The sequence below is a fragment of the Puma concolor genome, chromosome A2 (genome assembly GCF_028749965.1).
Source record: "Puma concolor isolate L17-30 chromosome A2, mPumCon1.1.hap2, whole genome shotgun sequence".
NCBI classification, from domain to species: Eukaryota; Metazoa; Chordata; class Mammalia; order Carnivora; family Felidae; genus Puma; species Puma concolor.
Window position 1 is genome coordinate 90,996,497 of NC_141668.1, and position 19,871 is coordinate 91,016,367.

Sequence of the window (19,871 nt, forward strand, 5' to 3'; positions counted from 1 at the left end):
CATCAGAAAAACCCAGAGATACAGTTCTTAGTACAACAGTTTGATGTGCACGCCTTCAATCTACAGATAATGAATGCTTATAGTACTCAGAGGACTTAAAAATCCTTTCCTATAAATCTGCACAGGTCTGTGGCTCACAGATTGTAAATCAATGTGCTATACAGCACAGAAGAAAACTGTTTACCATGAGCTGAATTTAGATGGCAGACATTCTTTTCTTTTGAGGCTGGCACGAGTTTTTGTTTTGTTTTTTAATTTGTGCCATCATTTAAAAGGAGAGATCTGGGGCTCCCGGCTGGCTCGGTCAGTGGGGGAAACAACTCTTGATCTCAGGGTTGTGAGTTCAAGCCCCACGGGTAGAGATTACTTCTAAGTAAAAATCTTTAACTAACTAACTAACTAAGACTAAAATGAGAGCTCTGACAGAAAAAAGTAGTCAACTTCTCACAAAAATCACAAAGGCTGGCAAAATTTGGCCTGGATTTCCACATGGCAGTAGCCAGCAAGAGCTGATCCACAACCACCTCTTTATTTACTTATTTATTTTGGAGGAACACGGGTTCTTTACAAACATGTGATCTCAAAAACACAGCATGCCATTATAAAAACTGTACCACATACCTACAAGCAAAAGGACAGATGTGTAACCGTACCAGGCATCATAGCTTCATGCGGTGTGTCTTTGCAAACCATGTTATTTGTGTGCACAGGCTCTTTTTACACGTACACACATACACACACAGCCTCACACACGCTGGGCTTACAGAAGTGGGAACACCTTTAGTAGTTTTTTATCGCCTGTTTTTCACCTTTCTTGTTTTTTTTTCTACAATGCCTTTTAATAACACTGTTATTAAATCTTCTACATCATGTTTTAATCTCTGTAGCATATTCCTTACACTGGATAAACTATAACAAATTTAATACTCTCATACTGCAAACCATTTATTTCCAATAGCTTTGCTACCATAAATGTGCAGAGTAATTTACAAAGACAATTTTGTTTTATTTTTAATGTCTGTATTTGAGAGAGACGGCGGGGGAGGGGGGCGGGGGGTGCTGCAGAGAGAGAGAGGGAGGCACAGAATCTGAAGCTGGCTCCAGGCTCTGAGCTGTCAGCACAGAGCCCAACGCAGGCCTCGAACCCATGAACCTTGAGATCATGACCTGAGCTGAAGTCTGACGCTTAACCGACTGAGCTACCCAGGTACCTGTGTTTTATTTTAGACTTTGAAGAAGAATATGAAAGGATGGGAGTTCTCTGGCCTCCTCCTCCCCAGTTTTCAGTCTCTTTTCCCCTCGTTTTAATTCAGTATAGCAGCAGCTAGCTCTTTACATGGGTTTGTGGTCTCTAGCGTTCTAGAGTCTGCATCTGGCCCTTGGTCCTAACTCGTCTCAAAGGCATCACTATTTGCCTTTGGCAAATGTCTGTAACCCTTACACTGTATACAGCTCTAGCCTCAATGTAAGTTCACCCAAAATGCTATTATTGGTTATTTGTAATTCTTTCAACAAATGCCAAGAGCTTCCTGCTGGTGTGGTCCATGACTAGATGCCCACGAAACTGCCCAAGTTAGGTGAGGGGAGGCCACCCACCAAAGCCTCTTCTACACAGGGCCTAGGCTTCTGTGCTGCCTTTGCTGGCCCCTGATTTCCCAATCACTGAGTGGGCAGTGCACAGCCGCTGCTGATAAATGCTGGATGGACGCACAGAAGATGGATGGATGACAAATGTAAGCTACACCAAAATCAGTCTTTAATTTCTTCCAGCTATTGGCACATAAGGAATTCTGCTCCAAAGGGAATCTGCGATATGACGGTTAGAAGGAGAGTTATTTTTTATTGTTGTCATTGTTATTCTTACAAGAGCAGTGCACATTTGTTCAAAACTTCCCTGATCTACCATGGGGGGTGGGGGGAGGGGCAGATCCCACAGGGAAGAGGAAGTGCTGCTGCTGGGGTACAAACCCACGTTAGGTAATACGGTACCTGGGACTTGGGACTGAATTACAACAAACCGCACACTGAGAAAGTGACGCTTTTCCCAACTTCTTTCAGTCTGTCTGAGTATATCAAACAGCATGTCTCACTTTGGTGCTAACACATACACTTAAGCTCCTTTATGACACTTGCCAATTTAATTTCCCTTGTAAACAGAGGGAGCATATGGCACAGGCCTAAGCCTTTATCAGACAACAGAATCTGGACAGGATTTAACAGTAATTGTTTTTAAAGGTTCTGGTAGGGATACAGAGATTTCCTTTTAAAGAAAATTAACTTTTAAAAAGCATTATACAAATTTTATGTTATGTGCATCTTGCCACAACTAAACACAAACAAAGAACATGATATTAAGTAACAGTAAAGGATGGAGTACAACCACGACAAAGAGCACTGAGGTGATACACACAATACTGACATTTGGGAGATGAAGGGCTCTGGTTTGATGTTACCAGTTTGGCAAAGAGATGGGAAGCGTTCAGATTTACTTTAATGTCCATTTTACATTGTAACAAACGTAAAAAATATATATGTAATAACAAACTGTGCATTTTTATGGTGATAGAAAAACCTAAGATTTGTAACCTTGACACTTCAAGTTAAATTAGCTTATGACTACAATTGACAACATAGGATTATATATAACTATGACCACGTACAGCTATACTTTATTAATCTAAAACAATACCATAAAAATAAATGACTCCCTCTATACCAAAAAAGGTCTTCCCATAAGGTTCCTAATTTGCAAGCTGCAAATGATGATATAAAAATATTCTCTAATGAAAACACTTCTATATTTAAGATCGTAAGTCAGGGCTAATAGTACACCAGTAAGTAGACCAAATGTCATTGATACTCCCCTCTGTCAAACAGCAGCTGTGACAAATGCTACAAAGGAGAGGTACATGGTTCTGGAAGGGCTTATAACAAGTGTAATTTGACCTAGGCAGGGCTTCCTTGAGATGGGAAGGATAGGAGCAGCGAAAGAGCAAAGCAAGAGAGACAGGACTGGAGTCAGAGGAGTCTGCGGTTGGGATGGAGAATGTGGGTGCTCAGTGACCCAGATACAGAGTTTTCCTTTATGCCAAGAACAGTGGGAAGAGGGCTGAAGGGTATGTAAAGTGGAGAGTGACCTGGCCTGAGCAGACTGGTGTTCTGAAAGGTCTGTGCAGGCTGTGATGTGGCAACCCTCCAAAGAAGTGTCAGAATCAAAGTTTAAGTTGGTAACAAACAAAATAACCTAGAAATTACTGCATCTAGACCACATAAGTAATGACCAACAGGAAGGAAGCTCAGCTAATTGTCCAGGTTTGTTTTGTTTTCCTAACAGAAATTAAAAGACACTAGTACAATTTTATTCAGACATACGATACTGAAATCTTAGAGACTATGAACAATATGAAATGTAACACTCTACAAATTTAACACTATAAAAAGTTGATATAAGATTGGAACATATAGGGGTGCCTGGGTTGGCTCAGTTAAGCATTCGACCTTGGTTCAGGTCATGATCTCACTGTTCGAGAGTTCGTTCAAGCGCCACATCGGGCTCTGTGCTGACAGCTCAGAGCCTGGAGCCTGCTTCAGATTCTGGGTCTCCCTCTCTCTAGGCCCCTCCCCTGCTCGCACTCTGTCTCCTCTCTCTCTCTCAAAAATAAACAAACATTAAAAAAAAATTTATTTTTGATTGGGACATATCAAAAATGTCATAATTTCCTGGTCAGACCCAAGGTGGTCCACCTGAAGGGTTTAAGAAGACTGGAGGTCGACGGAAGGGCTCTCAAGGATGGGATGGCTGAGCACCAAAACTGAGGCCCAGATTACTTCCCTGGTTCTCACCCCAAGCTTTTCTTTTCTGTTTTGCATGACAGGCTTCTAATAAGGCTTAAATAAAGAAATAATTTTGGTATTCAAACCAAGTCTGGAAACTAATGGTAACAGCTGTGGCCTCTCGGATCCAGTTCCGAATCAGTCAGTGGGAGGGCAGTACCTCAGATGACTGACTACACTTCGTGGCTGGTTCCCATTTGGTCTCAACTTTTAACTCTGATCTCCTTCATGAAAGCTGGTACTCAGAAACAGTCCCTTATCTGCATCTACTTCTCCTCAAAAATTCTGCCCTTATCTGCATCTAATTCTGCCTGTTCACACTGGCACACTTATCAGAATTCTTCTTTTTTAAGTTTATTGTATTTATTTTCAGAGACAGAGAGGGGAGGGGAGGGGCAGAGAGAGAAGGAGAGAATCCCAAGCAGGCTCTGTGGAGCTGCGTTTGATGCGGGGCTTGAACTCACAAACTGTGAGATCATGACCTGTGCCGAAATCCAGAGTCAAATGCTTAACTGACTGAGCCACCCAGGCCCCTGACCCATCAGTATTCTAACAGAGAGAAAGAAAAGGGGAAGGGAAAAGACAAGGGAAGGCAGAGGTAAAGGATATGCGCCGTACCAAGCGAACAAGGACCTGGGGCAGGCTGGTGTGAGTGCAGACTAGCACATTCACTTTGGAAAATTGGCAGTGTCCGCTAACACTTAGCAACTGTGCTCCCAGGTACACACAGGGCAGAAGTGCACGCATAGATCCACTCCCCAGAAGACAGGTGTACAAATGCTCACAGGAGCGGCAATCCTAACAAACTGCAGACGTCCCGCATGCCCATCAGTAGTAGAATGGATACATAAAGCGAGGCACATTCAAGTGAATACCGCACAGCAAGGAGACGGAACTAACTGCCGCTGCTGCACACAAACATGAGCGTAGCGCAACGTAACGCATGTACGGAGGGTTTCTATTTGCACGTAATGCTCAAGGGCAGATATAACTGAACAGTCAGATGTGGAAATAACCTCATCTTTATCTTAATACTAAGTAAGACCCAAGATAGGGTGACCCAAGCCTGGGTGGCTCAGTCGGTTAAGCACCCGATTTGGGCCTCAGGTCATGAACTCACGGTTCACGAGTTCAAGCCCCGCATCGGACTGTGTGCTGACAGTGCAGAGCCTGTTTGGGATCCTCTCTCTCTCTCTCTCTCTCTCTTTCTCTGCCCCTCTCCCGTTCAAGTGTGCACACACACTCTCTCTAAATAAACAAATAAAATTTAAAAAGACCCAAAATGAATCAAAGTCTTAAAATATTAAAAGTCAAAAACTTTTTTTAGGTAAGCCTAGCAGAAAATCATAGTGACCTTGGGCTTAGCAAGGGTTTCTTAGATACAACACATAAAACATAAACAACAAAAGAGAAAAAATAATTGGATTTCTTAATGATCTATCATCTGTGCACTTTCCCATATATATCTTCAATAAACACATTACTAAAAATTAAATGAAAACAGCAGAAAGCATAAGGACTGAGCGGAGGGAGAAAACACAACCAGCCACGGTCATCTCTTCTAACCCCTCAGAGAAAGTGGTTCTCAAGTACACCCGCAAACACAGACAGAGGCGGAGGTGAGCATGAGCAAGGGAGAAGCCGTCACCACTAACTACCTCTGCCTCTTCACTACAATGAAGAGGAATTTTTTTTTTTTTTTAAGATTTATTTGTTTATTTTTAAGTAATCTCTACACCCAACAATGGAGCTCAAACTTACAACCCTGAGATCAAAGTCGCATCTCGACCTACTGAGTGAGCCAGCCAGGCGCCCCAGAAGAGGGAATTTTTAATAAAATTTGGCTATCCTCCATGACTGTTCTTAGTTCACACCATAGAGACATGGAGGAAAATACGTTCAACATAAGAGCAAATAAAAGACGCCTTGGTCCTGGATCCTTTTCCACCAAATATCCTACACTTACTTCTTTCTCCAGGTGGTCCCATCCTGATGTTTTTGTCTTCCTTCCCATTCCCCTTATTCTTCCAGGCTTCTCTTTTTGCTTTCTGCCACCACGCATCATTATCATATGCCCTTTTTTCTTTCACTTAAGAGGCTCCAAAATAAGAAAAGAATTAAAATACACACACAAAAACAGCACAGGTTCTTTATGTGTTTCAAATGCCCCTCTTGTACTGGGGTAGGGGCAACAATCTCTAACCTTTCTTACCAATCCTGTTTACACAGCATTGGCAGGATATAGGCCAGAGCATAAATATTTTTAAAGCTCTTTTTTTTTTTTTTTTTTTTCAACATTTATCTATCCCTGGGACAGAGAGAGACAGAGCATGAACGGGGGAGGGGCAGAGAGAGAGGGAGACACAGAATCGGAAACAGGCTCCAGGCTCTGAGCCATCAGCCCAGAGCCTGACGCGGGGCTCGAACTCCCGGACCGCGAGATCGTGACCTGGCTGAAGTCGGATGCTTAACCGACTGCGCCACCCAGGCGCCCCAATATTTTTATGATACTTTCTCCCTCTTCCTTTCTCTCTCCTCCTGAAAAAAAGGCAGCTAGCAATTTCTAAGTTCAAGTGGGATGCTAATGATCCAGGCTTGCACTTCCTATCTCTTCCAGGATAAAGACCCCTTTAATCACCAAAATATCTCTTTCTCTCTCAACCTCTCTCCCTCTCTCTCTCTCTCTCATGCAAGTGCGAAATTATCCTTTTATTATCTGTTACCTGAGAAAATACAATAGTAGGCACTGCTACTTAGTTAACTTTTGACTGACTGTGAACTTTATTAATTACAACAACTTTTGACTGACTGTGAACTTTATTAATTACAACAACATTTACATTTCACAAGAGCAAATGTGGCCAAAGCTTTGTGTGAACATAGGTTCCCCAGCTTCTCGAGACCTTCCTTCCCCTCACAAACTCCACAGGCCTCCCTGGAGTCAGCCCGGAAACACTGGGAATCCTCTCTCTGAGCACTCTGGGCTCAACTCTTCTCACTGATAAAAGAATTGTCCAATTTTGTTCATGAGTTCACTGAAGAAGTAGCAACACAGTTTGTCCAAAATTTTAATAGAGCAAAGAGCCTTCTGCTCACTCAGGATCTTTTGAGGTTGATTTGCCAGAGTCTTCCCCACAGCAGGCAGGCAGGCAGGCAGGCAGGCAGACACACACACACACACACACACACACACACACACACACACACACACTCACTCACTCTCTCTCCTCACTTAAAACTTGCATGTGGAAATGTTTAAGAAATGATTATCTTTTTTCTAGATATTATCATGATTACTACTCCTTTTCCTCCTCTTTCCCACCTACTCCACTCCGTAAATTTCCAAATCCCAGAAGTGTTATGGTTAAGTCAAGAAGAAACAAAAACTTGAAAACCTAGTTTTTATATCAAATAAATGTTCACAGCTTTCTTTTTTTCATTAAATGGGGGTAGGTGAGGAAGTAAAACTGTGCCTGGCCCTGTCACTACCATGTTTAAGATGAATACATTCATTCATTCAACAGGCAGCAATTAAAAAGCAAATACTCATAGTAGGATACGCTCCTAAAATCTGCAGAAGGGGGCTCTCTTGCAACGGATACGTGTTCCTCTTAGCTGGTAATAACATACAAATCAGGCATCATTTGTTTTTGTCTTTTTAATTCATTTAATAATATTCTCTGTCCTTAATTTAATAATTGAGTAAGTTGACATTTTCCCCTTTCTCTGAAATATAAAACCAAAAAATAGAATTATAACTTTCTGTCACCCCACTGGACTTTGTCCCCTGAGTCAGCCATTCTGAACAGTACTCCCCACCTCCCCTACAAAAGAACATTTAGATGGATCTCCACTCTTCTTTTAAAGGTAAAAATACAATCTTAAATCTCAAGGTGGTATTGAGATCCATTAAGAAAACATATTTTCTAATTTAGGTTCCAAAACAATTTTCAAAATTCCATATACTGCTTCAAATCGTATTCGTATTTTTCAATGAAGAACCCTAAGTCTACAGAAATAAATTTATTTTTTGTTTTGTTTCTCCCGTTTTACAAAACTGTCTGAGCAAGAATTAATTCAACCAATACTAGCTGTCACACAGGACTAGCAATTCTCACTAAATGGGTTAAAAATAGGAGATGGAAGAATTATTAGGAACATCACACTGCTGTTTACAGTTATATTTTTACTTATAAAAATGTTGCATTTCCACTCCACTCAGTGGTCTGAAATATCAAAAGATCATTCTATCCTGCAGACAGTGAATGAAATCATTTGTGCCAAATGGTAAGTTTTGGTTTCTTGCAAAGCAACTTCTCCCCTCTTTTAAAGAAGCAGGGTTTCTTCATCATTCCTACCCAAAAAACCATGTGGAATACTGACCATATGTAAATCCCAAATAGCTGAATTCAGGCCTTGACTCTAACAGCTAAATTAAAAAAAAAAAAAAAAAAAAAAAAAGTCGAAGACTTTTAAAATTAAGTAACCTGTGAACAAGGAATTGAATGAAAAATGTGATGGTAATGTTACATGATACGATAGAAATGCGTGAGCAGGATATAGCACTACTAGGCTATGAATTTTTTTTAACTTTACATTCTTGCTTTTCAAATTCTTTGAAACACATTGAAAAGACAAATCATTTGACTACTCGTCACTGTATGCCTTTTACAAAGAGAAGAAAAAAGAAGTAACTTCTATTTTTAATGTATTTACATTAATGAAACAACTTCTATGTTTGCAAAGTGTTGGCTGACCCATAAATTAGATTTATCACCCATTAAGTCAGCATATCACAACTGCCATATATATGTCTAAGCACCCCCAAAAGAATAACAAACAAAGCAAGCAAGCTCTGGTAAAACTGTATAAAGCTGTCACAAGCATAGTGGCTGGTTTCTGAACTTTAAAACCATGACCACATGCATCCTCTGTTTGCATCAAATTTAACTACAGGATCTTAGGTATAAAGATTTAAAAAATAATAAATTATTATTGTTATAATAATAATAAGTAAATGTAATCACCAAAATATTTTAGAATCTTTCCTTTAACTAGAGAAACCTCATCCATTCCTAACTTGTTTCTAATATTCTTCCATACTGTTCAACATCCAATTTATCAATAGAGAATTCATGCTACTCAAAAAAGCTAACATAATCATTGCTGCCATCCCATTGAGAATGCTCTTCCCTGGTAACAGAACTCCAACATCACAGTTGGCGCCCGGACCGCTCACTATTTACACCACCACCCTCTCCCCTTCCCAACACCACCATTTTACTGGCTGAACATTCACAAGGCTGAAGATTGTTTTTCATCTCAGCAAACAGAATGTTTAAAAACTCGGATGGCTAGCCACAAACCAGGAGTTAGAAGCTACGTGAAAATAAACACAAATGTGAAGAAATTTTTCTATTTTCAATTTCTAAAGAAAGCAGTTAACATCTTATTTGTAATGCCCTAAATTATAACCAGAAGTCTTTCCCCTAATTACACTAATAAATCGATTTAATGTCATCATTTTGCCATCAGATCATGTCCTCCATACACTAGTGTACTTTAATTAAATCCATTTTACCATGGTAGGCTGTTCACCTCATTTTTTCCCCCAGTGCTTTTCCTCTATCTTCCTCAAGTACTAAATCATGTATCCATAATATTTTCCTAAATATTAAATCTATGAAAAAGATAACCTCAAAACTAACCACGGACGAGACAAATCAACACACCTTCAATATAAAATATCAACATAAAATATGAACTATTAGGTAACCAAGAGAAGGGTAAGCATCAACTATATGCCCAAGAACCTCCATTTAAAACATTATGTAGTATACACAATTTTGGCAAAGAGAAGTGAACACAGTATTTACATACCAATATAGGCAACTATATTATTAGCCTCATTTCTGGCTTGAGATAAAAATACCTTTATTCCACTTATTAAGTAAAATAGCCATTTTAAGGAAATATCTCCTTACAGGTATAATCATTTGATTGACAGACAAAATAATTGCTTTAAAAATACTTCTGAGTCATTTTGTCCTTACCTGCAGGCATGAACCATTACTGCATGCAGTGACTGTTCCATTTCCTAGCACAGACTTGAAGAAGCATCATATCTCTCTTTCAGAATGTGACTAATCTGTGGGTTTGCAATTCCTAAGCTATTTACAAATGGCACTCCCTTTCCATATAAGAAAATATTTATTACACCAAAAGCCAAGTATTTTTAACCTAGATCTTACAAACAATGTGATTTTGTGTAGCAACCATCTCCAAACATAGGAAGAAAATCTAATACTAATATTTCCTTAAAGAAAGCAAGATTTTTGTTTTGTAGCGAAGTAAATTATTTTTTAAAGGCTTCAACAGCTGTCACACATGAACTAGCGCTCTGCTGTGCGATGGTGTGCATGCTGCAGCTGATTAAGCTTCACTATTTTTTAAAAAATCAATTACCCTTTGTAAAAGCAGAACAGCCTGCCCAAATACACATCTTCGACACAGCACAATGACCGGCATGCAGTACGATACGTTATACAGCAAACTTGACAAGAAAAAAATACGTCCTGCTTGTTTCTTAGCAATGCTACACCATTAATTGTTCATGCAAGAGATGTAGCTGTACCTTTCTGAAGAGGACGACTTCTCAGAGTTAACTGACATCAGCAGCTCAATCTTCTGCTTGATTTCTGGAAAAATCAGAAAATATTCACAACCAAGATTGCCTGCTCTTGCTTTCAAGCTTTATATCAACAGATTTTTCGTCTCTGATCCCTTTTGTTCAAAAAGAGGCCACAAGATTCGCAGTACTTCTGTTAGGACTGGGATTCGATGGTGCTATAAAGGGAAAAGCTCCAGAGGCACCAGGCCTTGCTAAACTATGCACATGACTGTTTATGAAAGCAGGAAGTACCATTTCTTTTAAGCGGAGGGGTGTTTTCTTTTTTAAGGTAGAACCAGCATGGCCCTGCAAGAAGATTTCAAATGCAGCAAATTAAAATACAAACAAGAAATGCTCACAACTGGACTGGATACACTGGATAATCTGAGAAGCCTGGATAATAAAGTTACAGGCTGTAAAGAACAGATGTGCAACCCTGGGCTACTTCTATTTCACCAGCCCTGAAAAATATGGCTCAGTGAATCATTTTTGTCACTTAAGAATGAAATATTAAACCAGAACCCCAATTTATAGATCAAAATTTTTTTAACCTTTCTTAGAATTTCTTGACCGTCTTTAAAGAATGTGTTTAACATCTTGTCCTTAACTCCTTCAGAAAAAGACTTGTATTTTACACCTTAATGCTCCCCTCCTCCTTCGCAGTACAGCACAAGTGAACAGCAACACCCAGTTACCGAGCAGATAATATACTTGTCCTTTTAGGAAAGGACTGACAATGCCATCTGCAACAGAAATGTAAGCGCCAATTCAATTTAATTAAAAGATAATTGCTGATACTGATTTGGAGGAAAAGAAAAAAAAAGAGACAGAGATAACAGACCAAAAGCAAAGGAGAGGTAAAAATAAAAGGGAGAAGGAAAAGAGAAGGAAAATAAAACCTAACACATTTCCTTTAAAAATACTAATGACTGACCGAAAAGCACGTAATTTTACGTGAATAAAACTAACATGATCCCATTACCCAAACTATTTCACACGCAAAGCTGTCTTCCCACTCCTATTCCCATGCATAATAAAAAGTTCACATACCAAAAATAAAACACCTGGCCACTGACATACTGCTATAGGCAGTCTCAGGATATCAAAGTAGAGCTAACAGTTTCAGGGTATTTTTTTTCTTAGGGGTAAAACACATTTTAATTTCTAAGAATCTTGACTACAGAAATCAAAGGAATAGGAAAAGGGAATAAAAATTAGTTGCATAAGATACAATGGACCTGTTCAGAAATATCTTTTTCAATGTTGTTAAAATAAGGGATTTCCGAATTGTTTAAGCTTACAACTTCATCCAATGGGCACTATAAAGCTGGCATGAACGTCCGTTTAGAGAACAGAATCTACCACAGCTCTGGCCAAACTACCTAACCACTGGGGAGAGCACATAGCACAGTGGTTAAGACGAGATGATGATACTGAAACTTACCTCGAGGATTCTTACGTGGATTACAGAGTCTGGCACCGGGTGCCACAGAGCATGCTCAGTAATGCCCCTCCCGCCGGTTTAAAAAGAGCAGTGTTTAAGAAGAGCTCAGCCTTGGCCACCAGCAGCCTTGGATCTGAAGGCAGGCTCCTCCAGCATTTTTAACAGCCCTATGACCTTGGGGAAATTAATGAGACTCTCTAAAAGCCTCTATCTCCTCTCCTATAAAATGGGGATAGCAACTGCTCATAAAGGGCTGTTGTGAGCGGTATGAAATACGGTAATCCATGAAAGTCATGTAGATGTAGTGTTGTGCCTGCCATATAGTAAGCCCTGTGTCTGCTGCTAAGTAGTGCCTAGCAAAGGACAGTAATCCTAAATAAATATTTGTTGAAGGAGTTAATGAGGTATACTAGGTCTGTCCTATTTTAAAGAGCTTGTCCACAGTTTTGATCTACTTTCTCCTTACTATCAACATCAACATGCAGCTTTTTATCACTATAGTTTGATTTTATGTGGAAATTTAACTTTAATCTGTATCTCAGTCTCCCCGTGTAATTCTCAGTTTATCAACTAGCCATGTCAGAAATGAGGTTACACTTGAATCCTTCTTCATCATGGTAATTGTTCATTCCAAAAAGACAAAAGATTCACCCTTCAGTGTGCAGATCATCTGTGCACATAAGCTGAAAGACACCCAATTTAAACCACACAGTTCTCAGGAAGTGTATGCCCATCTTACAAACATTAGAAAGAAAAGTTAAAGCTTTGAGAGCTCCAAGCCAAAAGGGTTTCCAGTAATACATGGACAGGTTTCTAACATGTTTTTCACATTTTCTTCAAACCTTCAGATATGTTTCTAGTTCCTGAAGGACTAAAACATTCAGGAATGTTTACAAATACTACATGAATATTGTATCCTCTGAGGCCCATACGGTCCATTTCTTTTTTCTTTTTTTTTTTTTTTTTAATGTTTATTTTTGAGAGAGAGAGAGACAGACAGACAGACGGAGTGCAAGTGGGGGAGGAGCAGAGAGAGGGAGACACAGAATCTGAAGCAGGCTCCAGGCTCCGGGCTGTCAGCACAGAGCCTGATGCGGGGCTCAAACTCACAAACCATGAGATCATGACCTGAGCTGAAGTCGGAAGCTCAACCAACTGAGCCACCCAGGCGCCCCCCAAAAGGTCCATTTCTAGTCTACTACCTACTCCTCCTTACCAATACCATCCGTGGTCTAATTATTCCCCGCATCCATTGAGAACCCCAGAAGCCATGTCATTGAGTCTTACTCCACCACAATACCTGCCATAGTACCGGGGGGCTTTGATGTTCACGTTCGTAGGACTTCCACAAACCCTTGGCTAAGGACCTCAGCCTTCTGAACCTCTGATCACTTGCGTCATCTACCGTGACCACACTCTCTTACACACACTACAAACATTCCCCCAAAATTAGTTTGTGTTTTATTCACAGTATCTATGACCCTATCCTTCACATTTTTTTGCAATTAAGTCCACCGGTCTTTCTCTTTATGAATGATGGTCTTCCTGTCACATTTAGACTTTCCCCACACCGGTTTTTTTAAATCGTCCCATTTTCCACAAATAACGCTTTATAATTCACTTTGCATGTAAATCTTGGACCCTTCTAGAACATATTTCAGTCTATGAACGGATGTAGAGATCCAGTCTGCTTTCATAGTTACACTTTAAAATGCTACACCCCCATCAACCCCCACCAATTCTAAATTACTCTCTTCACTACCACTCCTCAGGTTCTTCCGAAGCGGCCATCGTAACAACCCCATAAATACATATTTATTCACCCATCTAGGGTCTCCCCTTTATTCATTCAGGCCAGTGAGTATTAAGGCCACACTTCTTTATTTCACAAAGAAAATAAACGAGTGGCACTTGTGTAGTTTGAATAAGCATATTTAAAATTATGGTTGATTTTTTTTTTGTCATCATGTTCTTTTAATTTCTAAATAACATTATGGGACAATGTTAAGTTTTTCTTTGTTTTTCTAATGTTTTTGTGTTCTGATTCTCCTCCTAACTCTAGGTTCTTTGCTGGATCATCTTTTTTCACCCAGACCTTAAATGTAGGAGATACTTATCTCACGTGACCCTCTTTTCACTCACCGACTCTTCCAATCTGCTCCCCTGACATCCACAACCAAAGGACACTGATGGTGACCAAACCTGAACTTCGAGCCCAATACTCTCTCCTGCAACTCAGCACTGTGCATCCTTCCACCCTTCCTAGACATCTTCACCTACATGGTCCCTAGATGCCTTGAACCCACCATCTAAACCTAAACTCTTCAACTTCCCGGTCTAAGATCTCCTATGTAGAACCTTCACATCTCCCCAAACAGCAGCAGCACTGCCCTTCTGAGTCTGGAATGTTTGAAGGATTCCAGACTAGCACCCCTATCTCATTTGGGGTATCATTACCACGACTCTCCCCTTCCAACCTATTTTATGTTCCAGGACTGCTGAGTGCTACTCTGGGATTCCCTAAACACACCATGCTTTCTCACACCACCAAGTGTTTTCTTAGAACGCAGTTTCCCTCCCTGGGATGCCACTGCCCAGTGTGCTTCCCTTGCACACCCAACTCACTTTTCTAATCTCAGCCCACGTGCCACCTCCCCTCTGACTGCACCCCAGACAGAACACAGCTCACCTCCGCTGTCCTTCTATATATCACATACACCGGCAGGACAAAATTACTGAAATATATACGCTACTTGTCTGACTCCCCGAGACCAGGGCTTCTTTAGGAATGGAGACCTGAAGTTTCATTTCAATTTACACTTACTTGTTGATTCTTTCATGGTCCTCTTAGCCTATCCTAGTCAACGTTACAATCTAGCTAACTTCGTGTCCTTATTCTTAAATATACATTTCCAGACACAATTTCTCAATCGGAGATTCAAACAACTACAGAGATAGAAGAGTCCTCAGAGGTCATCACTTAGCTGAACCACATTAATCTATGAAGAAGAAATTTGAGGGCTAAAAAGATAAACAACTGGTGGCAATAACACTTTTCACCTTTGCCCAGACTACCATTTCTGAGACCTACAGCTAAATTTCCAAGGACCTAGCAACCCAAGCAGAACATTCAGCATCCTTTAAAACCTGCTTCTTGGGGCGCCTGGCTGGCGCAGTCGGTTGAGCGTCCGACTTCAGCCAGGTCACGATCTCGCGGTCCGTGAGTTCGAGCCCCGCGTCAGGCTCTGGGCTGATGGCTCAGAGCCTGGAGCCTGTTTCCGATTCTGTGTCTCCCTCTCTCTCTGCCCCTCCCCCGTTCATGCTCTGTCTCTCTCTGTCACAAAAATAAATAAACGTTGAAAAAAAAAATTTTTTAAAAAAACCTGCTTCTAGGGGCACCTGGGTGGCTCAGACGGTTAAGCATCAAACTCTCAGTTTCAGCTCAGGTCATGATCTCGCATTCATGAGTTCAAGCCCCGCACTGGGCTCTGTGTTCACACTTTGGGGCCTGCTTGAGATTCTCACTCCCTCTCTGCCCCTCCCCTGCTCATGCTAGCTCTCAAAATAAATAAGTACACTTAAAAAATTTTTTTTAAACCAGCTTCTAAATCTATTTACTCATATTTCCAATCAATTAAAATCATCACTATTAGTCAGCTTTCTTGATTAAAACAACTGGTCATGGGGCGCCTGGGTGGCGCAGTCGGTTAAGCGTCCGACTTCAGCCAGGTCACGATCTCGCGGTCCGTGAGTTCGAGCCCCGCATCAGGCTCTGGGCTGATGGCTCAGAGCCTGGAGCCTGTTTCCCATTCTGTGTCTCCCTCTCTCTCTGCCCCTCCCCTGTTCATGCTCTGTCTCTCTCTGTCCCAAAAATAAATAAACGTTGAAAAAAAAAAAATTTATAAAACAACTGGTCAGTCTTGGGGCACCTGGGTGGCCCTGTCAGTTAAGAGTCCAACTTCTGCTCAGGTCATGATCTCACGGTTCATGAGTTCAAGCCCCACATCAGGTTCTATGCTGACAGCTCACAGCCTGAGAGCCTCCTTCGGATTCTATGTCTCCCTCTCTCTCTGCTCCTCCCCTGTTCATGCTCTGTCTCTGTCTCTGTCTCTCTCTCTCTCAAAAATAAACAAACATTAAAATTTAAAAACCAACTGGTCTGTGACATCATACTCTTCCTATTCATCACATTATACACCAAAAAGGAAAAACCAATTCACCAGGATCTCCCACTCATTCTCTTTCATCCAACCTACAGATCCAGAATAAAATGAAAACCTTTTATTCTGATTGTACCCACACTTTAAAAGATACTCAAATCCCTCGCAAAGATGAACACTTTTAGCTCTTCGGTTAATGGCCTACTATGTCTAATATTTAGTTTTCTACTCAATAACGTGATTTTGAAGACTCATGGAACACTTAGGGCTATGAGTCCAGAGCTGAGACCATCCCTGAGAACCCAGACCAGGAAGAGTGGTTATTCTCTCTTTCTCTCTGCCCCTCCCCTGTTCACATGTGCATTCTCATTCTGTCTCTCAAAATAAATAAACAAACAATTTAAAAAACAACCAAGTCCAATAAAGGATATGCTTCAAAGATCAGACAGTGTGGGAGAAAAGGTGCACAGCCCTGAATCCACCTGGATCCTAAGAGCAACAGTAGTGTGAGACTCACACAGGATGCTGTGGAGAGGACATGTTCCCATGTCCTTTACATCACTACCTGCCCAACACAAGCTCACATGGGACCCTTCCTTTTAAGACATGGAAATTAAGATATAATAAGTGGGCAGACAGTTCTACCTAAATTCTTAAACCTACCATGGGTGCTATTCCAACAGATTTACTAAACTTAATTTCTCTTACCAAATTGCTTTTTTTTTTTAATGTTTATTTTTATTTCTGAGAGAGAGATAGAGTGCTAGCGAGGGAGGGGCAGAGAGACAGACAGACAGACACGGAATCCAAAGCAGGCTCCAGGCTCTGAGCTGCCAGCACAGAGTCCGACGCAACGCCCAAACCCATGGACCACAAGAGCCAAAGTCAGACACTCAACCAACTGAACCACCCCAAGCACTCCTCTCTTGTCAAATTCTTTACATGACCATTCACAAAGCTGATTTTATTTCAGGTATGAAGAGGATTTTTTTTTTTTTTAATGTTTATTTTTGAGAGACAAAGAAAAACAGAGTGCGAGTAGGGGAGGGGCAGAGAGAGAGGGAGACACAGAATCTGAAGCAGGCTCCCAGGCTGCGAGCCCTCAGCACAGAGCCGGATGTGAGGCTCGAACTCACGAACCGTGAGATCATGACCTAAGCCAGAGTCAGACCTTAACCGACTGAGCCACCCAGGCGCCCTGAAAGAGGATATTTTAAATTAATGCTTTATCTGTATATTTGGAGCCATTTCAGGCTGCAAGGAACAGGTATGTGCTCAGTTTACCTCAGGGGATAAGACAGTACTGCCAGAAAACATCTAAAAGTTAAGAACAGAACAAGATTCTGGCTGTGAGGCCTGTGGAGGCATTTATCTGTTCTTAACAGCTCTTGATACTCAGTTCATGTTACCAAGTGTTCAGAGGGATTGCTCTCCACCTTAATGCTTCACCATTCTGGGGACTCAACACCTCTCTGACCCTAATTCCATTTCTCCTGTCACTACCAATTAACTGCTTCTCTCTGTTTCTCATGTTCACAGATCCTACTGCCTCAACCATGCATGCTTACGGCCTTCTCTCTTGGTGTCTCCAACTTAAGCCTGCAAGTATCTCTACGGGGCTCCCATGTAAATGCAAACCAGGGGCTGCAGCAGCTTTTCTGGCCCAAGTGTCAATCCCTGATAATACCCTCTGGGACCAAGTATTGAGTTCCTGACCCAAAATTCAAGAGACGGGCACATAAGAGACCCTTCATAAAGGAGCAGGAGTAAAGCAAGCACTCTGAGACGTCTAGGAAGGTCAGTGATGAACTGACCAACACCATGAAGGCAGTCGGGTGTAAAAATGAGTCCTTGCCGTCCCAGCATTCATTATTCAAGCCTTCTGTTAGAAGAACACAGAGAAAAGCAAAAACTGTGCAAACAAAAGCAATCATTAACGAAATGGCCATTCAAACAACTGTCCCTGGTTATTCCCAGTCTCCATCTCCATCCATCAAACCCCTTCTTTCTCTCTTTCACACTGATGGTCATACAGTCCAACAACAATTCAAATAAGATGTAAACCCAAAACAAAGTGAAAACTGAAAATACGTTCCAAAACATGCAACATTTGACAAGGCTGGCTGAAGACACTCACGAAATGTTAGAATCCCAAATGAGGCTACAGAAGGAGTCAGGAAGGTCAGTAATTGATGAGAAAAATCAACAAGGACAATAATATGCTAAGTGTCTCAAGAATGGCAATTATTGGGGCGCCTGGGTGGTGCAGTTGGTTAAGCGTCCGACTTCAGCCAGGTCACGATCTCGCGGTCCGTGAGTTCGAGCCCCGCGTCGGGCTCTGGGCTGATGGCTCAGAGCCTGGAGCCTGTTTCCGATTCTGTGTCTCCCTCTCTCTCTGCCCCTCCCCCGTTCATGCTCTGTCTCTCTCTGTCCCAAAAATAAATAAAAACGTTGGAAAAAAAAATTAAAAAAAAGAATGATTATCAGTGACTAACGGGGAAGATAATAAAACTCTTGAAGAGTCTGCAAAAATGTCCTTCGTTATAATTGCATTATAAATTATAAGATATCCAATCAAGTTATTACACAAAATTTAGTACAAAAATATATGCCAAAACAATCAACACTTGATGCATTCTTTGTTCATTCTAATATTCAGTACTTATTTTTCATTAGAATTCAAATTTTGATAAATAAAATAAGCTTACTTTCAGAATCATTTTATTTTTCAAGATAAAAGTCCCAATTTCACCCCTTCCTTAAAAGGAGACTTTTTCCAGTATCCTGCCTTCTGAACAGGGTGATGGGCCAGCGGACTACACTGTGTTCACTCCAAACTCCACAAAGGGGTGGGGGTGGGAGGGGGCGGGGACAAGGAGGGGAAGGAGGTGGTCTCCAGCTGGCTAGGTTTCGATTTGAACTTTCAAGGTAGCTGCTGCTGCCACTAATCAGAAATTTCATTTACTAGAGGCAATACTTTTCCTTCTGTTACTTCTTAAACTAATTACCCTGAGTGCAACTGATAACGCAAAAGGAACATTAGTTTAAAAGGAAAAGTTTGTTCCCGATTTTCAAGTTCTAGAAAGAAAAGCAGGTCAATCCCCTCAAACTGGGATTCCCATCCTCACTTACCCCCATAAGCCTGCAACTGCAAGCAAGAGGCAGGGAGAAGAGGAACCAGGTGCCCTGGCTGTGTCTGCAGCACCAGCCTAGACCCCAGACCACCCAACTGGACATGGCAGGGGTGTGCTCAGACTTCACAGGCCTCCAGACAGTATCTGTTACCAGTGCTTTTGTATTTTGATATTGAGGAATTCCAGGACAACTTAATACAAAAATGTATTAAAATACGAAAAGATGAATGTTTAAATAAATTCTTAATTTTATTACCATCACCATCATTGTCTTCTATCAGCAAGGAAATGTAATGAAACTAATTCCTGAAAACTGTCTACAGGTTTCTCACCACAGCACAGTATCATTAATAGTTAATCCAGGCTGCTAAACAGAACAAAGACACTCTTACCCTGACTCTGTTGGGGAGACCTAAGAAGTAACACAAGTTCTTAGATAACTGAACTGTTACACTCAGGGTGAGATCCAACCTCCCCCTTCACCATGAGATCAAGTTTAAAGCTTTCTCTGTTTTACGCTTATAAAATAAATACCATTTGTACAATTTTCTGATACATGAATTTTAGAATTTACAACACAGAATACTACTCGGAAAAAGAAGTATTTTTATAATCCTAACTAAAAGACA

The 19,871-nt window shown here is 41.0% G+C and overlaps 1 protein-coding gene across 15 annotated transcripts in view; it reads right to left on the bottom strand.

Annotated features, from left to right (window-relative positions):
* The window catches only part of SRPK2 (SRSF protein kinase 2), a 260,630-nt gene that overhangs the window by 150,047 nt on the left and 90,712 nt on the right, over nt 1-19,871 (bottom strand). For 4 of the 15 annotated variants that reach the window (XM_086696900.1, XM_086696898.1, XM_086696890.1 and 1 more), the window contains exon 3: nt 10,469-10,532. The exons of 10 other annotated variants lie outside the window; for them this stretch is intronic. In XM_086696900.1, coding sequence (XP_086553026.1) covers nt 10,469-10,506 — 38 coding nt within the window. In that variant the 5' untranslated portion in view covers nt 10,507-10,532. Of the gene's footprint in view, nt 1-9,887; nt 10,425-10,468; nt 10,533-19,871 lie in introns of those variants that run through there. One more of the 15 variants, XM_086696899.1, reaches the window with a different exon arrangement.